Source organism: Stylophora pistillata, chromosome 9 (assembly GCF_964205215.1).
Source record: "Stylophora pistillata chromosome 9, jaStyPist1.2, whole genome shotgun sequence".
Taxonomy (NCBI): domain Eukaryota; kingdom Metazoa; phylum Cnidaria; class Anthozoa; order Scleractinia; family Pocilloporidae; genus Stylophora; species Stylophora pistillata.
The window spans coordinates 3962680-3986733 of record NC_142527.1 but is presented as its reverse complement, the minus strand read 5'-3'; the positions used below and the strand labels follow the sequence as shown (position 1 = coordinate 3986733).

The window sequence follows — 24054 nt, the reverse complement described above, 5'->3', positions numbered from 1 at the left end:
TCAGAGACTTTTCCGCCGTATATGCAATGCTTTTTCGTGATATTCCTTCGCCTGTTCCAGATTACATAACTTACTCTCTATCACACCTAAGTCATGGTAAATAGACTCGACATCAAGGTGCTCGGGACCAAGCTTCTTCAACTGAATGTTCAGAGCACAGTCCAAATGCTCCTTAGCCTTCTGAAGCTTACACAATTCACGTTCAACATCTCCCAACTCAACGTAACTACGGGCGACATCAACATGCTCGGGCCCAAGCTTTTTCAGTTCAATGTTTAAGGCACGTTCAAAATACTCCTTGGCCTGTTCCAAGTCGCCTAATTTACGGTGTACTTCACCCAAGTCAGTGAAAGAAAACCCAAGATAAATATGATCAGGCTCAAGACTCTTCGATTGGATGTCTAAAGCACGTTCGTAGAGCTCCTTAGCCTCTTCTATGTTCTCCAACAAAAGCTGCACATTACCCAAATGGTGGTATGAATAAGCCATATAAACATGCTCGGGTGCAAGATTTTCCGTTGTATATCCAACCCTTTTTCGTGATATTCCTTGGCCTGTTTTAGATTACCCAATTTACTCTCTGCAAGACCTAAGACATGGTAAGTATTCGCGACATCAAGGTGCTCGGGACCAAGCTTCTTCAACTAAATGTTCAGAGCACAGTCGAAATGCTCCTTAGCCTTCTGAAGGTTACACAATTCACGCTCAACATCTCCCAACCTAACGTAACTACGGGCGACATCAACATGCTCGGGCCCAAGCTTTTTCAGTTCAATGTTTAAGGCACGTTCAAAATACTCCTTGGCCTGTTCCAAGTCGCTCAATTTACGGTGTACGTCACCCAAGCCGGTGTAAGAAAATGCAAGATAAATATGATCAGGTTCAAGATTCTTCGATTGGATGTCTAAAGCACGTTCGTAGAGCTCCTTGGCCTCTTCTATGTTCTCCAACAAAAGTTGCACATTACCCAAATGGTGGTATGAATTTGCCATATCAACATGCTCGGGTGCAAGATTTTTCCGTCGTATATCCAACCCTGTTTCGTGATATTCCTTGGCATGTTTTAGATTACCCAATTTACTCTCTGCAATACCTAAGGCATGGTAAGTATGCGCGACATCAAGGTGCTCGGGACCAAGCTTCTTCAACTCAATGTTCAGAGCACAGTCCAAATGCTTCTTAGCCTTCTGAAAGTTACACAATTCACGTTCAACATTTGCCAACTGAAAGTAATTAAGCCCGACATCAACATGTTCTGGTCCGAGATTTTTCTGCCGTATATGCAATGCTTTTTCGTGATATTCCTTCGCCTGTTCCAGATTACATAACTTACTCTCTATCACACCTAAGTCATGGTAAGTATTCGCGACATCAAGGTGCTCGGGACCAAACTTCTTCAACTGAATGTTCAGAGCACAGTCCAAATGCTCCTTAGCCATCTGAAGGTTACACAATTTACGTTCAACATCTCCCAACCTAACGTAACTACAGGCGATATCAACATGCTCGGGCCCAAGCTTTTTCAGTTCAATGTTTAAGGCACGTTCAAAATACTCCTTGGCCTGTTCCAAGTCGCCCAATTTACGGTGTACTTTACCCAAGCTGGTGTAAGAAAACCCAAGATAAATATGATCAGGCTCAAGACTCTTCGATTGGATGTCTAAAGCACGTTCGTAGAGCTCCTTGGCCTCTTCTATGTTCTCCAACAAAAGTTGCACATCACCCAAAAAGTGGTATGAAAATGCCATAGACACATGCTCGGGTGAAAGATTTTTCTGTAGTATATCCAACACTGTTTCGTGATATTCCTTGGCCTGTTTTAGATTACCCAATTTACTCTCTGCAAGACCTAAGACATGGTAAGTATTCGCGACATGAAGGTGCTCGGGACCAAACTTCTTCAACTGAATGTTCAGAGCACAGTCCAAATGCTCCTTAGCCTTCTGAAGGTTACACAATTCACGTTCAACATATCCCAAGTTAACGTAACTACGGGCGACATCAACATGCTCGGGCCCAAGCTTTTTCAGTTCAATGTTTAAGGCACGTTCAAAATACTCTTTGGCCTGTTCGAAGTCGCTCAATTTACGGTGTACGTCACCCAAGCCGGTGTAAGAAAATGCAAGATAAATATGATCAGGCTCAAGATTCTGCGATTGGATGTCTAAAGCACGTTCGTAGAGCTCCTTGGCCTCTTCTATGTTCTCCAACAAAAGTTGCACAGTACCCAAATGGTGGTATGAATTTGCCATATCAACATGCTCGGGTGCAAGATTTTTCCGTCGTATATCCAACCCTGTTTCGTGATATTCCTTGGCATGTTTCAGATTACCCAATTTACTCTCTGCAATACCTAAGGCATGGTAAGTGTTCGCGATATCAAGGTGCTCGGGACCAAGCTTCTTCAACTGAATGTTCAGAGCACAGTCCAAATGCTCCTTAGCCTTCTGAAGGTTACACAAATCACGTTCAACATCTCCCAACCTAACGTAACTACGGGCGACATCAACATGCTCGGGCCCAAGCTTTTTCAGTTCAATGTTTAAGGCACGTTCAAAATACTCCTTGGCCTGTTCCAAGTCGCCCAATTTACGGTGTACATCACCCAAGCCGGTGTAAGCAAACGCAAGATAAATATGATCAGGCTCAAGATTCTTCGATTTGATGTCTAAAGCACGTTCGTAGAGCTCCTTGGCCTCTTCTATGTTCTCCAACAAAAGTTGCACATTACCCAAATGTTGGTATGAACTTGCCATATCAACATGCTCGGGTGCAAGATTTTTCCGTCGTATATCCAACCCTGTTTCGTGATATTCCTTGGCATGTTTTCGATTACCCAATTTACTCTCTGCATTACCTAAGGCATGGTAAGTATTCGCGACATCAAGGTGCTCGGGACCAAGCTTCTTCAACTGAATGTTCAGAGCACAGTCCAAATGCTCCTTAGCCTTCTGAAGGTTACACAAATCACGTTCAACATTTCCCAACCTAACGTAACTACGGGCGACATCAACATGCTCGGGCCCAAGCTTTTTCAGTTCAATGTTTAAGGCACGTTCAAAATACTCCTTGGCCTGTTCCAAGTCGCCCAATTTACGGTGTACATCACCCAAGCCGGTGTAACCAAACGCAAGATAAATATGATCAGGCTCAAGACTCTTCGATTTGATGTCTAAAGCACGTTCGTAGAGCTCCTTGGCCTCTTCTATGTTCTCCAACAAAAGTTGCACATTACCCAAATGGTGGTATGAACTTGCCATATCAACATGCTCGGGTGCAAGATTTTTCCGTCGTATATCCAACCCTGTTTTGTGATATTCCTTGGCATGTTTTCGATTACCCAATTTACTCTCTGCATTACCTAAGGCATGGTAAGTATTCGCGACATTAAGGTGCTCGGGACCAAGCTTCTTCAACTGAATGTTCAGAGCACAGTCCAAATGCTCCTTAGCCTTCTGAAGGTTACACAAATCACGTTCAACATTTCCCAACCTAACGTAACTACGGGCGACATCAACATGCTCGGGCCCAAGCTTTTTCAGTTCAATGTTTAAGGCACGTTCAAAATACTCCTTGGCCTGTTCCAAGTCGCCCAATTTACGGTGTACGTCACCCAAGCCGGTGTAAGAAAACGCAAGATAAATATGATCAGGCTCAAGACTCTTCGATTGGATGTCTAAAGCACGTTCGTAGAGCTCCTTGGCCTCTTCTATGTTCTCCAACAAAAGCTGCACATTACCCAAATGGTGGTATGAACTTGCCATATCAACATGCTCGGGTGCAAGATTTTTTCGTCTTATATCCAACCCTTTTTCGTGATATTCCTTGGCCTGTTTTAGATTACCCAATTTACTCTCTGCAATACCTAAGACATCGTAAGTATCCGCGACATCAAGGTGCTCGGGACCAAGCTTCTTCAACTGAATGTTCAGAGCACAGTCCAAATGCTCCTTAGCCTTCTGAAAGTTGCACAATTTACGTTCAACATTTGCCAACTGAAAGTAATTAAGCGCGACATCAACATGTTCTGGTCCGAGATTTTTCCGCCGTATATGCAATGCTTTTTCGTGATATTCCTTCGCCTGTTCCAGATTACATAATTTACTCTCTATCACACCTAAGTGATGGTAAGTATTCGCGACATCAAGGTGCTCGGGACCAAACTTCTTCAACTGAATGTTCAGAGCACAGTCCAAATGCTCCTTAGCCTTCTGAAGCTTACACAATTCACGTTCAACATATCCCAAGTTAACGTAACTACGGGCGACATCAACATGCCCGGGCCCAAGCTTTTTCAGTTCAATGTTTAAGGCACGTTCAAAATACTCCTTGGCCTGTTCCAGGTCGCCCAATTCACAGTGTACACCACCCAAGCCGGTGTAAGAAAACGCAAGATCAATATGATCAGGCTCAAGATTCTTCGATTGGATGTCTAAAGCACGTTCGTAGAGCTCCTTGGCCTCTTCTATGTTCTCCAACAAAAGCTGCACATTACCCAAATGGTGGTATGAATTTGCCATAGCGACATGCTCGGGTCCAAGATGTTTTAGCTGAATGTCTAGAGCACGTTCATGGTTCTCCTTGGAATTTTGAAGGTCACCCAATTCACGCTGGAGAATACCTATCATATTGTAAGAAGCCACAAGGGCATCATTTTTGGGTCCTGATTCTTTTAGGTTAGTGTCTAAAGCACGTTCGCAATTCTCTTTCATCTGATCCTTTTCAGCCAGTTTCAAAGCTGCTTCACAGTAGACTTTTGCGGCTGAATATTCACGGTGATTCCAGCCAATTATTGCAAGCCTTCTGAAATCTTCTATTACTTTGAAATAGTTGAAAACATCTTCCTTGATAACTTGACAATCATCTCTGTGAAGGAAGGCATTTTCAACTTCTGCAGCAAACGTAATCAAGTGTGGAACAAGATGCTCACTGTCACGATTAAAGTTTCGGTCCTTCCAGGTCTGTGGCAAATGAGCGTCTACGAATTGATTGAATGACATCACTAGTGCAATAACTTGAACAAGTTCATCAAGCTCCCGACTTTCTTTGATTACAGATTTGTTTGCCTCGTGCACAACTTGATGCGTACTAACAAAAATCCCATTTTCTCTTTCTTCGAACATAAGAAGTGAGTAGCCTTGGATCTGAAGAGCAATTTCTTCTTTATCCAATTGCGCATTCTCATTCAAAATGTAACTAATAACGATGTCTAAATGCAAGGGCATTTGAGAACATAGAGAAAAGAGTGTAAATGCACTTTTTACAACAGTGTCGTTGTTTATCGCTCTTTCAATGGCCAGCTTTGTTGCCACAGTCATGGACTTCCTGTAACTTGGGTTGGTTGTTGTCAGTTCCTTTTCAGTAAGGGCTCTCATACCTCTTTCTAGCTTTTCCAAGTATTCCTTCCATCCAAAGTTTCTGTTAACTCGACTTTCACGAATCTTTTTAATGTAAACACCTGCACTAGCCAGCGCGAGGGGCTGGTAATCTAATGTCTTTGCGACTTTATTCTCCATTCCTTGTTGTCTAATCCCTGAAACCTTCGCTAAAAAGCAGCAGGCATCTGTAGGCACCATGCCTCCGCTCACTGAGATGTGAGAGACAAAGGAACTTTCAGAGGGGATGGATGAAGTGTTCTGTGTTGTGATAAGCAACTGGCCTTTTGTCCACTGGCGGTTTCCAGACCGAGGGAGAAAATCATGTACGTCACATAAACTGCTAACATTGTCGACCACCAAGAGCCACGATCCATAGAGGGGAATTTTGGTTGCTACCAAATCCTTTAGACTGTTGATTTTTTCTTCAACCTGCATATCTGTTGAGTTAGTGGTGTGCAGGACAGTGTATTCGGGGCACTTGATGTGTCTTGCCAATGAAGCGTACGATTCCAAGAGCGTTTTTGAACTTTCAGCGTTCAAAGTCATAACGAATGTGGAGATATTGGGGTCTTGGCTGGCTTCCTCGTGGACTTTCTGAGCTACTAGACCGGCCAGTTGAGATTTACCACTTCCGGGGTTACCCGAAATATACAAGTAACTCAAACCATTTCCATTTGCTTTTCTTAATAGTTCAAGCTTTTTCGCTATTCTTCTAACCTCGCTCTCGCGAGGTGCGATTTCGTGCGATGGTTTGGGCGGAAGAATGCAGAATGAAGAAACATGACGGTTGAACTGCTCCTCGAGGATACGGTGCTGCCCTTCAAGGATTTCATGTTGTTCGTCAAGGAGTTGATGCTGTTGTTGAAGTACCTGATGTCTTTCTACAAGTAACTGGCGTTCTTCCTCAGAGCTTTGTAGTTTCACATTGGTTACACGCAGTTCTTGATGAAGGCTCTGAACGTTTTTTAAAACGTTTTGAAACTCCTTCGTCGGAAATATTTTCTGCTTGTAGATATTTTGAATTTCAGTGGTGGAGAGACCAAGATACTGAAATGCGATCTCCACTTTACGGATAGTAAGTCTGAACTGTAGATCGGACAGCTGACCTTGTGGCATGTGAGCGAACTCCTCATTGCGAAACTCTCTGAGATCATCGACATTCGAGCGAACTGCTGCACCGAGTCCGTGGCCGATGGAATCAGAATAAAGGATTGCAAAAAAGAGTGTAGTACAATCCCACTTCGCCCTGTTTTCGTTTCTTATCGTTTCCAGCAGACGAGCATTTCGTGTTCGGCTCCGGGGAGATTCCCGTTGTAGAAGTCCAGTCCATTTTGAGGTTTATCTTTCCATTCTCCCAACGTCGCCTGGTAACGACTGTCCCATTCCCGTTTAAAAATAGATCGCAGTCCGTGCGGCAGGATATTCGTGACTACATGACAAATTCTGAAGTAATTGAGTTGCTCTTTGGAGTAAGCTGAGGAAGCCATGTCTTCATTGTTGTGCCATTCTTTTAATTTTTAACCCTGTTTAGAAACCATATTACTCCTTCAATATTTACTACAGAGTCCCAATATCAATTGCCAATTACTTGCATTAAGTGCGTAAGAATGAGATTTTTCATGCATGATAAGTTCACCTCAGTATTTTTCGCAGGGCCTTCATGGTTGCACTTGCTCATTAAAATGTAATGTTTGTAAAAATAACCCATGGGTAGTCCAATTTGTCCCTCACCAGTTATCTCTGGAAATCTATAATCTATTTCAGAATTTTAATGATGACATATTCTCTACTACTGTATGGAGTCCAGTCAGCTGTAATCATACCAGAGATTAACCAAATGACCGCGAAATGGGAGTCCGATTTGTCAATCACGATTATGATTACAGATCAAAACAAACGACACGAAAACCTCTTAACAACTAATTAATTAAAACCATTTCAATTTCCGAGAAAAAATAAAATGTATTTATTAGAAGAAAGGCTTGTTAATCACAATCTTTAAACAATGTATGATTACAATCTTTGAGAAATACAAAGTGAAAAGCTCAAGAAACAGCTTCCTATCGCTATTGTCGGAAATCTCCTGCTTTAGATGGCAGGATGGTATGTCATTGCTATCGTTACTGTCATCAACTCTGTGATCGGTGGATTAAGTTAAGTATTATTAATGTGATTGGTTGATATAACCGTCCTTGCATAGATGTCCAAATCATAGTTAGTAGAGGGGACTGGTTAGGAAACGCGGCAAACTTCAGTCGGATAGGTTATTGTTCGATTTTGTCGAGGTCACGTTGTCTATAAAATAATAGGGAGCTTAAGCAACCACCACGACGAACGGAGGACGACGACCGGTAGTAGCGAGAACGTCACTGCGCAAGCGCGAACCAAGAATTCCGTCGTCGTCTTATCGTCGACGACTTGAGATGGACCAGTTTCAAGTCGTCGTGAACTTCCGAACTTCAAAGCAGTTTTTCTCATCAAAAGGTGCGGCTTTATTGTCGTTTTTTTGACAGTCTATGGCCGGTTGGAGCTTGTATTCACTTCTTCGGTTGATTTAAACCTCCCTGTTCAGTTTTCTAAACAAATAAAATTCGAAAACTTACTAACTCATTTTCCTTCCTCCGAACAACAGATGTCAAGTCAAGCGGTGAAAGCGACCAAGTTAGGTTTAAAGTTATTTGAGTATATTTTATGAAAGAGTGCTGTTTATCATTTTTATTGAATGAAAAGGTTTAAATGGCAGTGCAAAACACCACTGCTTTCGGTCAAAAGCTGTGTGTATGGAACTGTCGGTTTATTGCTACTAAAACATTTTGCGTGTTGCTGTTCTTCCGTCGAGACGCTTTAAACAGCAAAGAATTCTTCAGATCGGTGTGTCAACATGAGCGTGCGTGAATACCTCTCAGGTTTTGCGAATCTATTTTCGAAATGTTTGATAAAGATCTAGATTTACAGCGATAAAAATTATTCCGACAAAATCACACGAGAAAAAATAGTATTCTTGTTTGAAGGGCGACGACTGATCTGTGCCGATCGCTAGCTAACATTGATTAAAATTGACAGACTTGAGTCGTATGCTCGCCAAAGGAAGGAGCATCAAAGGTAGAACATATCAGGCTAAAGTACGTTGAAAATCAGGCAAGCCTTGGGCAAAATAGGTTTGTTTATACCAGCAACACTTAGAACTGAATTTTAATCTCGAATAACTTCCGTAAAATTTAGATTTTAAACTTTTATCATGCGTAAATTATTGTAAATAAAGCTAAAGCTTAATAATTCCTTGGACTTTTCATGCTCAAGAATTGAATAACGTACTCTCGAACTTTCGATAAAGGTGAAAATTTTGATCCATGACCGAGAAGAAGGTTTTGGAGGTCTCTGAACGATGTCATTTCTTAAACTGACGAAGTGAGAATAAACAAAAATTTCAGACGTCGTCGTCCTTGAGCAACTTCACCGCTTAAGTTTCATTTTCCCGCTAAAAACGACGTCCTCGTTCCAGAACCTCCGCGATTACTTGACGTCGTCGTCGTCCCTTTCGTCGTGGTTGCTTAAGCTCCCTAATCATTAATGAGCAACATTTAATATGTTGCAAGTTGTAGCTATCAAATTAATCTTTTGTAATAAATTACTTATTGACAAATTGTTGCAGGCTGTTAATTCTAACTATATCTGCCTTTTTTGTTCTTTGCTGGCTCTACAAATTTCCTCTCGTAGTGTTTTTGTCTTCATTTGTTTACATTGAATTTTGTGTTTCTGTATAACATCTTTGGCCAGTGAAAAACACCGTACCGTAACATATAAATGAATAATGCTGTCTAAAACATCTTTTGCAATGCTGTTATCTACCACTATGTCTGAGTCCAACAACATGGTGTTATATGCTGAGACCAGTTGAACATCACAAGCTGTTTTGGATTCTATCTTAGCATTGTCAATCTTCAGCTGGAGACTTCCTGAGGTCAGAATTCTAAAATTATGTTCTATTCTCTTAAAAATTGTTTGAGCTTGTTTAGAAATAACCCAAAGTCCACCTCGGTTTAAAGATGAAATTAGTTTTTCACTCCCTGCAACATGCAAATCTTCTGCTTTGCCAGCTTTCAGTATTGAAGCTGTTTGTTCAGTATGTGCTGTGGGATTATAGACATTGTTCACCTTGCTATAAAGCTTGTGCAGTACATATCCTCCAATATATTGTAACCCTGTCATTTCTCGATCACACAGTTTAGTAGGAATATTGGGATTTGATGATTCATCTTTCTGTTTGCTGTGAGCTATCAAACATTCAGCCACTTTGGTACTAAGCAATGTTGCCGCATTACTTGACAACCCCACAAAAATCTTTGTTGAATTGAGGCCTATTCTTGAATAGTACTTCGAGTAGAATTGTTCTGCATTTCCAGTTTTAACCAAACGCATATACATGGATTCTACTTGTGAGAAGTCCATATTTTCTTCATCCCAGGCAATCGTATATCTTCGTAGCTCTTCTTTTACGCTTTGAGGGTAGATTTTTCTTTCAATTATTTTATCTCGTGCTTTCATTGATAACGCTTCGAAGTCTTCAGCAGTGAATTTGGCTTCTTGAGTCGGTTGATTTCCCCGCGCTTGTTCCTCCTTATGCTTTATTGTCTTATGTCTTTTTAATCCAGCCTTAGTCTTGCATTTCTTATAGCACAACTCGCAAACAATTCCCCCTTCGTATTGAACCTAAAAATCGAAAGATTTTCAGTAAAAAAATATGTTGTTGTGCAACGACCGATGCCGTTCCTAAGGGCATCAATAACTACAAAGTTTTTGGGCGAAAAAAACGTTTTAAAGGCTTCTAAAAGACTTACAGAGTCAGCTGCTTCGACAGAGTGCTCTTGTATTCTTCCTCGTTTTCCAAAGTTTCCAATATGGCATCAAAATCGTCGCCGAAGAAAAAGTCGTTCCTGTCCTCCATGTTGTTTTGGTTCTGTACAGGGTCATTGGTCACGTGATGTTCAAGCGAAGCTCAGGGGACAGACAATAGGCCGGCTCTCTGAAGTTTGCCGCGTTTCCTAACCAGTCCCCCCTACTAACTATGTCCAAATATATACCAAATGTCCTATCGTAACTGTCCAGATGATGTTTAAAAAAAGAAAACCGCCCAGTTCTACCACCATCTCAAATTCGGCGGGAAAATTAGACGGGAAAAAAGTTTTAAGAACCGAATTGATTAAAACATTTTTTACTGCTAACGTTGATCTTGTAAAAGGAAAAAGATTACACCTTCGCGCTAAAATTTAAATACCACATAATTTGCCCTGGCCAGTGTCCTTCTCCGATCGCGGCTGTTTTTATGTAAGGAAAGCTTAGAAAGTTTTTTTTTTTCACTTAAAACGCATGGTTCCGTATAGAAGAGGACATAGCTACGTCAACAAGTAAAACTACAAACAAGGGAGCCTCTTTAGTTTTCCCCCAAGGTTGACATTGTGTGCTTACCATATGGACAAAGTGTTTAAGCTGTTGCTGTTCAGTTGTCTTCACTGATTGATGATGATCTTATCCTTCCTTAAAGGTAACTGCCATATCAGTGTCACCTGGGACATTTAGGAATTTCTTGATTAAGAGATCTGTTTTGCTCAAGTGTCATTCATATTATCATTATTATGAATACCGAAAAGCGAGAGGGGTTGTCGAGTGACTCGATCGCTCAATGCAATAAAAACAACGGTTTTTAAACTAAATTAAAATTAAATTTCTTTTTTTGACGAGCGATATACAAATATTCCCACGCATTAAGAGAATCTTCACGCCAACCTCGGCACTTCCTCTCTCTTCCTAACTTTCTCGAGGGAAAAAAAGGGGAGACGACCCTCGCAACGAGGTTATCCTCACACTGCCGGCTCTCTCGCACGCGTCACTGATGTGGTCTTAGCCTTGCAAAGAGCAATTACCAGCCTTTGCAAATTTGTTGGCAGTTCTTTTGAAATGGTGTTTTGGGGGTAATGAACAATACTCTGAATGTAAAAGACAAGAAAGGTTATCAAATATATTATATACGGAAACATTCAGAAAGGAAATTAACCATAAACCTTATTAGAACTGTGCACATCTATAGGCAGGGCTGGTATTAGGATTTTATCAAGTTTTCAGAGGTGCTTTCGGGGTAGGGGTGTGTCTGCATTTGTATTTCTCTCATCTTCAATTGAAAACACAAGTTATTGAATAGTAATGGCAACTATTTTTATTTGGCTATTTATTTAGGTACTATAATGACTCACTGTAAAATGTTAGCTTAGTACGGGGTCATCTACCCACATCTAATAAACAATTAAGTTTCCACGCTTAGCTTTTCTCTTTTTTTCAACATAGGTTGTATTGCATCTGTGGATACCTTGACAAATGCTCCTTTAGTAGAAACTGGGAAACAGCAACAATTTGATTTTCTTGGGTACTCTGCTCACGGGAAATTTTTACCGATACCTCTTTGTTGGTATCTGACACTACCAAGGATGGTGGCTTGTGACTTATTAGCAAAATTTCAAATGGGATTCGAAAGCCCTTGTTTTTGTTGAAATTGGAGGCCCTTTGCTCGTCCTCTTGACTCGATGTACGTTACTGGAGAAAGGGGATGTATCCTCTTCATAGATGCTTCAGCAGGGATGACGGCTGGAGACTTAAGCTTACAATTACGTTTCCATGATGTTTCAATTCTATAGCGACAAGTCTCGCAAACTGCCTGCAGAAGACCTCGCCATTAAGATTTCTTTTTCTCTTAGTGTTGACAAAAACGAAAGAGCATACTCGACAACGGTCTGAAACATCTTCACTCGGATTATTCATTGTCGTAAAAAACCCCAGAACCGTACCTAAACAACTAGCCGAAGGAGATTAGATTTTAGCGAGCACAGAAAGCTACAGTTGCTCGACATACGTGGCCCGTAAGACAAAATAACTTCACGGGATTGGCAAAGTTTCAGTCACAGCAAATTATACGAGAAATTTAGAAAGATTTAAGTTTACATCTGATAACAACAAACATATGAAACATATGTGTGAACTGCGGTTTTGAGACGTATATGAGAACGATCCTTCGCAGTAAAGCACTATTTGAGCAATAGTGAAAATCAGACCTGAAAAAAATTTCAGGCCTGTACGGGATTCGAACCACTGACCTCTGCGATACTAGTGCAGCGCTCTACCAATTGAGCTAACAAGCCAACTGGGAGCAGGCCATCAAATTAATTCGATATAAACCCGTAGATGATAAATCAAACAACAACAAACATATGAAACATATGTGTGAACTGCGGTTATGAGACGTATATGAGAACGATCCTTCGCAGTAAAGCACTATTTGAGCAATAGTGGTCTGAGCAATCAGGTCTGATTTTCACTATTGCTCAAATAGTGCTTTACTGCGAAGGATCGTTCTCATATACGTCTCATAACCGCAGTTCACACATATGTTTCATATGTTTGTTGTTGTTTGATTTATCATCTACGGGTTTATATCGAATTAATTTGATGGCCTGCTCCCAGTTGGCTTGTTAGCTCAATTGGTAGAGCGCTGCACTAGTATCGCAGAGGTCAGTGGTTCGAATCCCGTACAGGCCTGAAATTTTTTTCAGGTCTGATTTTCACTATTGCTCAAATAGTGCTTTACTGCGAAGGATCGTTCTCATCTACGTTACATTTGATCTAACGTTTAAAGCGACATATTAACGCCGGCAGCCATTATGTTTTATGCGAACCTCGCATACTTTAAACACGTTCTCTCGTAATCATGACGGAAGAACTTTCAGGGGCTTTAAACGGCGATCACAGTGTGGACGTGGACGAGGACTCTAAACCGAGCGACTATATATTGCTCGCCGAATCAGTTGAATAGACTTCGCCAGGAAAATGAGCGCTTGCAGGTAGAAAACGAAGAAATGAGGAAAATTTATCGTAAATCAAACGAGACTAATGTGTTATGACGTTTTCTAGCAGTCATCTGCTGAAGACGCTGTAGTTGAGTTAAAGTTTCAAATCGGGTACTACGAGGAATTCTGTGAGTGGTCAAAAACGTACACTATAAAAGGAAAAAAATCACTGGTTTTCTCAAAATGTAACTTGGGTACCATCAGAATTTCAATGATAAAGCGCGGTAAAGTTTTGTTAATATATAAACTAAACCTGTTAGTTTCTTTTTTTGTTATTCTTATTTGTGATTAGTAACTCCTGTATATCGTCTTTGAAAAGCCTCTTTTGGGGAAAGTCAATAAAGTATGTATGTATGTATGTATGTAGGTATGTATAGCTGCGAAAGTATTCAGTATGATTTCCGGTAAGATTTCCGTGGACAATCTGATCGATTTCTCTTACATTGTGTGCTAAGACTGAAACCTTTCAACTCGAGCAAAGCTTCGTCGTACGGTGGCCTACAACTGTCACATCAAATTAAAGTCACAAAGTAAGATCACTCACATCAAAATAAAGTTACTCACATTAAATTGAAATCACTCACATCAAATCAAAATCACTCACATCAAATACAAATCGCTCACATCAAATTCAAATCGCTCACATCAAATTCAAATCGCTCACATCAAATTCAAATCGCTCACATCAAATACAAATCGTTACATCAGTTGGTCAGCGGCTAGGTCAATGAATGCTATCCCTAATGTGTACTCGGGGTAAAGCGTTCATGTTAGGTCCATATCATGTCCCAATAACTAATGCATCTTAATACTAAGTATTATTACCTTCATGTATGTAGCACGATATGTCCTATATAACCTTCTTCTATCAGTTACCTTTGTTCTCCCTCATTAACCCACATCTACCCTAATTTACCAATGTTCTACTACGTTCACCCACATATATCCTTGATTAACCATGTTCTGACACGTTCACGCTCATCTACCCTGGTTAACCCATGTTCTACCGCGTTTACCCCGATCTACCCTTGTTTAGCCATGTTCTACCACGTTCACCCTCATCTACCCTAGTTAACCCATGTTCTATCACGTTTACCCCCATCTACCCTTGTTTACCAATGTTCTACCACGTTCACCCTCATCTACCCTAGTTAACCCATGTTCTACCACGTTTACCCCCATCTACCCTTGTTTAGCCATGTTCTACCACGTTCACCCTCATCTACCCTAGTTAATCCATGTTCTACCACGTTCACCCTCATCTACCCTAGTTAACCCATGTTCTACCACGTTTACCCCCATCTACCCTGGTAAGAGGATATTTGTAAAAATCCATTGAAAACAGTGAAGATGGACAGTATCGACGATCTAGTCAAGTCCGTGAGTTTACTCGGGGTACCTTAGTATGTGTGAAGAGTTGGTGTTAGAAGACTATGGGGAGGACCCGTTGAGAGAGATTTGACTAGGTTCCAGGTTGACCGCGCATTAACGGTCTCTAAGCTGCACAAGAAGTTCCTTCCACGCATTAGAAGAATTCCGAACGGCCGCTAATTTGAAATTCCCGGTGGATTGGTTGCTCGACAAACCGACTTTTGTGGGATTTTTTTCCATGAACTTCAAGGGCAACTATTTGGCTTTCGTGCTGCCGAGTCTTGACTCGAGGGAAAGTATTTAAGTGTTGTTTTCGAGCGATTTTGGCAAGCATGTGTCAACAGAAGTTTCCGACCTTCCCGTAGTTTATGCACGGTAATTTAGGGCGTCAAGCTAAAACACATCACAACGACCTCAAATCGCGAGGAGAACAACACAGACTACTCTCTACGAAGGTAAGACTTTATTTCTTTGATCATTTCACACAACTTTACATTTACGGAGCTCAAAAGCAAGTCCAACTAAACCACTATACAAACTCTTTAATTATTCACTATGAAAGAGCCTGTGACAGAGCTTGGGCCACCTGTGGGTAAAGTGGAAGACCGAGTAAACACTAGGGATAGCACTCATTGACTTAGCCGCTGACCACCTGATGTAACGATTTGTATTTGATGTGAGCGATTTGAATTTGATGTGAGCGATTTGAATTTGATGTGAGCGATTTGAATTTGATGTGAGCGATTTGTATTTGATGTGAGCGATTTGTATTTGATGTGAGCGATTTGAATTTGATGTCACCGATTTGTATTTGATGTGAGTGATTTCAATTTAATGTGAGTAACTTTATTTTGATGTGAGTGATCTTAATTTGATGTGAGTGATTTTAATTTGATGTGACAGTTGTAGGCCACCATATCGTCGCCCAAACAAACATGGCGAGCAACTGAGCTTCTTGTACATGTTCGTGTTAAAACACACGAAAGGACTCTAAAGCATACTTCACTTTGATTGGGCAGAAAAACACAAAGATTTTCTGGCACCAATCAGATGCCAGAACGACTGCGACCGTTTGGAACTAGTCTTGTAATAAGACAATGTCCCCAGAGGCTCCTCCGCCCTAATTTGAAATCGACTCACAGCCCCTGGGTCTCTGAGGATGGGGGTTTCCTTTCATTATCACAGAGTTTTGATTTTAAGACGGTAAATGAAGCCTGGTGATCAGCTCAGAGCACTAAGCGTTCTTCATCCTTAAAAAATTTACAAGGAATTTTTGAACAATGATCCCGATGAGAAAGAGGCAAACTAATTTAGTTAGACCTAGTTAGGTATGCGCACCATTAATTAGGAAGGATGATGACCGAAAGTGGTGACAGATAAAACTATAGCTAAATGCTTGAGAAGCACATTGCTGTCGTATAGCGTCATATTCCTTCTTAAAAGCGTTTGATTTTATTCTTTAGATGATATAACTAAGAAATATATATCTTCTCTCATTCTCAGGTGATCATCCCAACCGTTAAATATGCCACAAATCAAATATATTCGGCATGCAATTATGCAACTCAGAGTTGGCATTAAATCAAACAGAAAAAAAAATATATTAAACTAACGGGTGTCTCGAAACTTCAGACCTCAGACATCAGACCTCGAAACTTCAGACCCCTTGAAAAGTGATTGAGATTTATGTTTTAACGCAGTTAAAAAAAAAAAAAAGTGATTGAGATTTTTGTTTTAACACAGTGAATGAATATTTAGGGCCCATCCGCTCTAGCGACAAATATTCTGTTATCACTGACACTGTATAAGTGCGAATGGTTTCTCGCGACTTGAAATATCGGATCTAAGTTATCAGATATTTCCGAGGGGTCCATAGTATAGTTCTCACTGATTTAGGAGTATAACCATTAAAGAAGATTAAAGAAGATAAGTTTACAGAAAACGTATTATTCTGGTACTTAACATGTAGGACATCGATCGTTGCACTGTCCGGGGAGTTCATGTTTTCCTTTTTTCAGAGATTGCACCCGAGAAAGTGAAATAATTTTGCCATTGTTCTTGTCGTTCTCGTTTTTGTTTTGAATAAAAATATAGGAAACCTTTTACCTGGCTGTCTCCAATTATCAACGCGGGATTGTTGCGTGACTTGACACTTGGGGTTAGTCACGATAGTTATCGTAAATAGATATCCATTCATGTAGAACTGCGTTTACAATTTCAATCTTTTTTCAAGAGGTCAAGGGGTATGAAGTTTCGAGGTCTGAAGTTCGACATGTCGAAACTTCTACGAAAGCTGAGAAAGGATTTCGTACTTCAGACTTCAGACTTAATAAAGGTGACTGGAGAGTTGAAGATTTAAGCCTTCACAGTTCACAAAATTAGACTTCACACTTCAGAATTGTCCTCAGTCTTCCAAACGTGAAAAAAACATTTGGAATCCGTCAGTGTGCGTCATCATGTTTCGGTAAGTGAAGAGTCCCTGATCCTTACTTGTTTTAATCATTCTATTTAAGACGCGAGTGAATGGTACTTTAATTAACGTTAACCATGTTCTGAAACAGGTTGCTTCATCTTATCTTCCTTCTAAACACGCTATGTCTAGTGCAGAGAGCTTTACCTGTCTACACACCTGCTCTAAACAAACACTCCGGCTTTGAGAGAGAGAATGGAGTCAGACGCTACTTCTCTGAAGGATTTACCAACGCTGAAATTACTGGCTTTTTAGCTTTACAACATGGCATAGTACTATCAGTGCGTACTTTAAAACGAATTTTACAACGTTTGGGACTTAAAAGGGCGAGATACAACAACGAATCGCCCCTTGAGCGAATAGTGGCTGCTATTCTGGAAGAATTGGAGAACTCGTGTGGTTCCTTTCTGGGCTATCGTCAACTGACGAGGCGCTTAAGGCGAAAGTACAATTTACAAGTAAGAAGAGATACTGTTATGAAATCCCTTCCGGTTTTAGACCCTGAAGGAGTGGAGCGTCGTCAAAGACGTAGGCGAAGACGTAGGCAAAGACGAAGATACGTCACCCCAGAGCCAAACTTCTTATGGCATGTTGACGGATGGGATAAGCTTGCGCCCTTTGGCTTTTTCGTTCATGGCGCAGTAGACGGCTTCTCAAGGCGAATTCTTTGGTTAGAAGTCGGTTCCACGAACAAAAATCCCAGTGTTATCGCCTCAAACTACCTAAATGCTATTCTACAACTTGGAGGGTTTCCAAGAAGGATGCGCTGTGACAGGGGAACCGAAAACACAATCATTGGCACTCTTCAACAACTTTTTCGTTGGCATGACGATGACCATTTTTCTGGAAGTGGAAGTTTCATCGAAGGAAAAAGCACCGGAAATCAACGCATAGAAGCTTGGTGGTCTAAATTTCGAGAGGGTGGAGAGGGATGGTGGATAAACTTATTTAAAGACCTCCGTGATTGTGGTTTGTACCATGTCTCAGATTTTTTTTCTTGCCTATCCTTCGCCAGGAATTATATCTTGTAACAGAGTTGTGGAATACGCGTAACATTCAGCGACAATAACGACTGGAAGTGGAGGGTGGAAAACCAGACGTCATGGTTTTTACACCCGAAATCTATGGAACGCACAACTACTTGGTAAATGTCAACATCGACGATGTAAATATGTGCACAGAGATGTATGCTGAGAATTAGGTCGACCATAACGAGGATATAGAAGAGTTAGTGAAATTGATCAAACCAGATTATTCTCCACCTTTAAATGAACGCGAGGCTCTTAAACTATACTCTGAGATTATCCAATTCCTTAAACTGGATCACTTAATCTGACAGTTGCGGTTTTCTTTCACCGCATTTTATCAGCTTTAGAACCTCGTCTTGAGTTGACTCGTGTAGGAAAAGCATAGAACAAGTTAAGATAAAGCAACAGTTTTATTATTAATATTATGTTATCTGTATGTAACATTTTCATGCCCTGTAACCAAGACATTTCAACTACTTTTTATTTAGGATAACGTTAAGAATAACTTGTCGTAACTAGAATTAATGAAAGCTTGCCACTGTAACGGAATATAACGTTGTTAGTGTTACTTACGATGATGCAAATGTTGAATGGTCAGTTACGGAATCTATGGATATTGTAACTAAAAATCTCAACAATAGCATAACGAAAATTATGGATCGACAACCGCCCAGTTTTTTTTTCGACGAGGGCCTCTAAAATTTTCATGTAAATGGCAACCATCCTGTATCTCTACTCCCAATTGCAAGTAACTGAAATACAACATAAATCAACAAAAGCTCATCCTCTGTGATTCTGAGTCTTTTTTCTTAGTTTTCGATCATGTCTCAGTTTTGTTACGAGATTTACGACTTCTATCACAATTACAAGCTAGTTTGTACATCATACAATACTTAAGCAGAACCTGAAATGTAAGCTATTTTGACTTTTACTTTTTTTGACCTCTGTAGGGCTGGTTAAGATTGCTGAATAAGGATCACTCCAGGCTCTTCTACACCCTATCTTAATTCTCCTTATGTGCTTGACTGGTCATAGTTGAAGCTTACATGGATTCCAATGGTTACATGGTTTGCATGGATTCCAAACTCGTCAAAACATGTTGTTCAACTATGCCTTCTTCAAGGCTGGCAAAACGAGGAGAAGAGGAAGGGCGGGGAAATCCCGAGAAATGAAGTTCAACATGGCGGTATTTTTAAACCAGATCAATCAACATCTTGACTGATCTCGACGCCAATTTAAGTAACTTATGTGACGGTCGATGAAATAACACCTCAGTAGACTTTCCTAATACTCCTCCTTACTCAATTAAGCATATCAGCTGTACTTGTGTCGAGTCAGTTTGCTAGACATAACGTCTCGTAGTCACGTTCGACGCACTAAAAACTACTATAAAACGAATACAAGAATTGTAAAAACGTGTAAAATGGTATATAAAAGTCACTTGTAAAAATGTAGCGGAATTCCAAATCGATTTCGATCAATTACGATCCTCATCAGTAGTACTCCGCCATGTTTTAAACATGGCGGAGTACTACTGATGAGGATCGTAATTGATCGAAATCGATTTGGAATTCCGCTACATTTTTACAAGTGACTTTTATATACCATTTTACACGTTTTTACAATTCTTGTATTCGTTTTATAGTAGTTTTTAGTGCGTCGAACGTGACTACGAGACGTTATGTCTAGCAAACTGACTCAATTATCGAACACGTTCCTGGCCTCGGCCCACAAAATTTCATCACAATGTACTTGTGTCCTTTAACAGAAATCGAAAGAAACATTAACATTGAAATAGTTAAAAATTAACAAAACTTGGAGGACTGGGGCCCAGGGAGCGAAGTCTGAAGTCTGAAGTCTGAAGTCTGAAGTCTGAAGTCTGGAGTCTGAAGTCTGAAGTCTGAAGTCTGAAGTCTGAAGTCTGAAGTCGGAAGTCTGAAGTCGGAAGTCTGAAGTCCCTTCTCGGCTTTCGTAAAACTTCAGACCCCTTTAAATTTCGCATGGATTCAAACTCCAATTACCGGGATTCATCTTAATTTGTCTGAAATTGTAAACTTCGCGAGTTTCGCAACGAAAGACAATCACTGCAATCATTTGGTAAACTGAAATCAGTTCAATTACCACACGGGTGTTAGCGTTTACGAAAAATGATGGACAAGTTTATCATGATTTTGCTTATTTAGTCGATTTTGCCAACGGGACAAATTTTGTTGGCGGCGCGTCGGAAAATTTGTCGGCTTGGAAGAACTGTCACGTCGCGAGAAACCATTCGCACTTATACAGTGTCGGTGATGACAGAAAATTTGTGGCTAGTGCAGATAGGCAGTTAATATTCATTCACTGCGTTAAAACATAAATCTCGATCACTTTTCTTTTTTGAACTGCGTTGAAACATAGTTCTCAATCACTTTTCAAGGGGTCTGAAGTTTCGAGGTCGAGGTCTGAAGTTTCGAGACACCCTCAAACGAACAAACTGGGTCACATGTGACGCGCGAATCAAACATCTCAATCATTACAAGAAGAACTTTGTAGGCTTCGGAAATGCCATTTTTACTTCTTTTTGCGAGCCATGTTATTACTTGCCAAAAAAGCTGAGTTATAATTGCCCAGCGATCGACTGGATTTACTTTATTTTGACTGAACGCAGTGCCAAAATTGTTAGGGTACGGAATTTAAATTCTCACCACGCCAGACGGTCAAATAGCACTGCATGCTTTACAGCATGCAGGCTCGTGAAATCGTGAAATCTTGTTAGGCACCAGATCACTTTTACAACGGTAACCTTTACCTTAAACGCCTGTAAAATGTTTTGTTTCAAGCATGAAGTCCAATTAAGAAATACTCTTTTGCTTTTATGCGTCGTTTTCCCTCGATGTGTTTTAATCGTCTTAAACTGAGTCACGACCTGTCCGTTGACGTACACTGGAAATCAGTCTTCCCACTTATAAAGCCTTTCGGACCTTTCGAGAAGTTTGTAAATTGCAAGAACGATCAAGGAGCAATTATCAGCTTTTTGTGCCTTCTCTTAAGAAACTCCATCGAAAGAAATTAATAACCATTCTCGGACGACTTCTTGCTCCAAAATTCCCTATTTTAGCACTGAGTCAATGACAGCTCGCGTGGCTGTGGCAAGAGATTAACCTCCGGGCCTCCGAGTTTCAGTTGATACGTTCCAAAACATCACCGGGGTTTGCTAGTACAATAAATAAAAAAAAACCTACTGATCACCTCAGATGCAAACAGAACGGGTTCTTTTCCTTCAGAATACAAGGGGAACTCAGGAGTTGATCGAAGATCCCGATAGCTGATAAAGCATTTGAAGCATTAAGAATTATGATTTAAGGTGTCGACGGATGAATCACGAGATGCTTTAAAATAAGCTCTTTGTTGTCAGATAGTGTCATATTCCTTCTTCTAAACGGTCGCCTTTATTCTTTAGATGATTTTGAACTAAGAAATATATCTCTTCTGATTCTCAAGCGATCTTCTCAACCGTCAGATGTCCCTCAAATTACAAGGATTGCCCCCGTCAAATATTCGAAGTAAAATTTGCAGTACGTCACTACGCAGGGACTAGGGGATGGCATGAAATAAAAAAAAATGTGTCACGAAAATGTGACGCGAATCAAACATCACAACATAGTTAACAATGATCACAATAAGAAGAATTTGTGAGCTTAAACGTCACTTCTATCATGGATGACTTCTTCATAAAGTGAAGTACTCAGTTAATATTCCTTTGGGTTATGCTTTACTTGCCGTAAAACAATTGCACACCACCCTACGCAAACCTCATAATCCAGGATCTGCTCAACACGTTTTGACCGCTCAGTTTGCGATCAAAACATCTTTCTCAATAATAGGTTGGCTGGTTGCCGCCTCCCTTTCCGTTTTATTCGCGCATGCAGATCGTCCATGTACCGAAGATGTTAAAAAGCCTTATTTTTTTTAGTCTGAGGTCAGTGTTCAGAACTGGCAGATACTGATACTTCTGCGTTAACGTAAATTTAGCATGAGTGCATAATTCCTTAATCAGAATTTAGTAGATGAAGTGTTCTGCTTTCTCTGTCTAAAGGATATGTACTCACTATTTCATATCTGACAGTTCAGCAGTGATAGCACCATAAGTTAGTGACTGAGCTGAAGTATCACTATTCACAATGAAAAGAGAGAAACTAAGACCGTGACATGATGCTCGAGAGCATATTTTTGTCGGATATCGTCATATTCCCTCTTAAACGTTTGATTTTTCCTTTAGATGGTTGTGAACTAAGAAATATATATCCTCTGATTCTAAAGTGACCTTCTCGAAATTTAATTATATTACAAGTAACACAAATTTGCTCCAGAAAGTATGCAACGAGAAGCTATTCAGATGCAGCTATGCATATTTGCGGGTTTCTCTTGATCAGAATTGAATTAGATCTTGAAGTGTTTTGCTTACCCTTTCTGAAGGATATGTACTCACCATTTTATACATAACAGTTTAGGCGTGATGGCATCATAATTTGAAAACTGAACACTCAGTGAACACGATTCAGTAGAGGTACAGCGCCTTCGTTTCTGATAACTGCAATACCTGTGTGGCTATTATTAATATCCCATCGTTCTTTTGGGGTAGAAAAAAACATAGATACGCAATATGCACATAACAAGTCATGTCGGATGTGTGTTATTACAGATTATCAAACTGAGATTGTCTTGTATCATAGGAATGAATAGAAGATACTAGGTTGAAATAATTAACAAAACAAGAAGGGCTTAGTTTATGGAACCACTGATAAACAAAAGAGAGAATTTCAAGATGAATTATATCTGAGAATTTTAGGAGTCTGAGAGACATAAGCAGTGGTTCAGAATGAGATCTAGGGTCAGAAAAGGTCATTATTCTAACAACTCGTTTTTGCAGAGTAGTAACTGGTTTTAGATAGTTTGGGTATGTGAGACCCCAAACTTGAATGCCATAAGTAAGAAAGGGGTAAATTAAGGAATAGTCTTGAACTTTGAACTTTATTTTTATTTAGACACGGTAAATCTATCAGATAAAATAATAATATTATTACAATCTATTATTACAGTTACAATCTATTTTAATCTATATAAACATGATCTAAAATTTAAAAGTGAAATAGAAAAAAATAAAGAAATTCTGCTTTACATAGATGCCGTGTGTGTTTTGTCGATTCAGAGGAAGAAATTGCGACAACCATTTCGGAAGGATTGAAGTGATTTTGCTTGCCGCAATTCAGGGGACAAGCTATTCCAGATAACCGCACCGTTATAGCTAAAGCTATTTTTCAGGAAATTGGTGCGAGGCAATGGAACAGCTAGTTTGTTTTCAGAGTTCCTTAGATTATATGGAGGATCATATTTAGTGAAAAGAGAACCAAGATAGTCGGGCGCAAGACCATGTATAGATTTATAGACCATGGTGGCCACTTGTATTTGTCGCTGAGTATCTAACCGTCTCCAGTTAAGTTGCACAAAAAGAGGATCAGTGCTTGTGTCATAACTGGAGAAGGTCAGAATACGGGCAGCCCGGTTTTGCAACTTTTGGAGCTTATTCGAAAGACCCTTGTTACAATGCCCCCAGACCTCGCTGCAGTAATTAAAGTACGGTTGAACTCAGACATTGAAAACGGACTCAAGCGTGGTTCGATTAACAAAAGGCCTACAACGTTTAATTGCTCCAATGTCCGATGCGATTTTCTTGGCTATTTTTTCAATGTGCATATTCCATGAAAGGTTTTCGTCTATATGTACACCCAGAGATTTGACTGAGCTAAGTTGTTTAATTATGTCACCACCTATGATTAGTTTAGGGGAAGTATCGTAGGTACCTATCCTTTGCCGCGATCCAATTAACATGAACCAATTAACATGATCCAATTAACATTGTTTGCAGTGAGCCATGT

The 24054-nt window shown here is 40.2% G+C and overlaps 2 protein-coding genes and 1 pseudogene across 3 annotated transcripts; all 3 read right to left on the bottom strand.

The window, feature by feature from the left end:
* Positions 1-644, bottom strand: LOC148722849 (uncharacterized). Its single transcript, XM_088733515.1, has one exon. The coding sequence runs from the start codon at positions 487-489 to the stop codon at positions 1-3; it is 489 nt and encodes a 162-aa protein (XP_088589641.1). The 5' UTR covers positions 490-644.
* On the bottom strand, positions 644-22721 carry LOC148722847 (uncharacterized; annotated as a pseudogene). Its single transcript, XR_015991794.1, has 2 exons — positions 22608-22721; positions 644-6901 (listed from the first exon to the last, which is right to left on the bottom strand). The product of XR_015991794.1 is annotated as an uncharacterized LOC148722847 (transcript).
* LOC148722848 (uncharacterized) lies at positions 7321-12651 on the bottom strand. Its single transcript, XM_088734242.1, has one exon. The coding sequence runs from the start codon at positions 9921-9923 to the stop codon at positions 9045-9047; it is 879 nt and encodes a 292-aa protein (XP_088590368.1). The 5' UTR covers positions 9924-12651; the 3' UTR covers positions 7321-9044.
* Positions 22722-24054: the final 1333 nt, after the last annotated feature.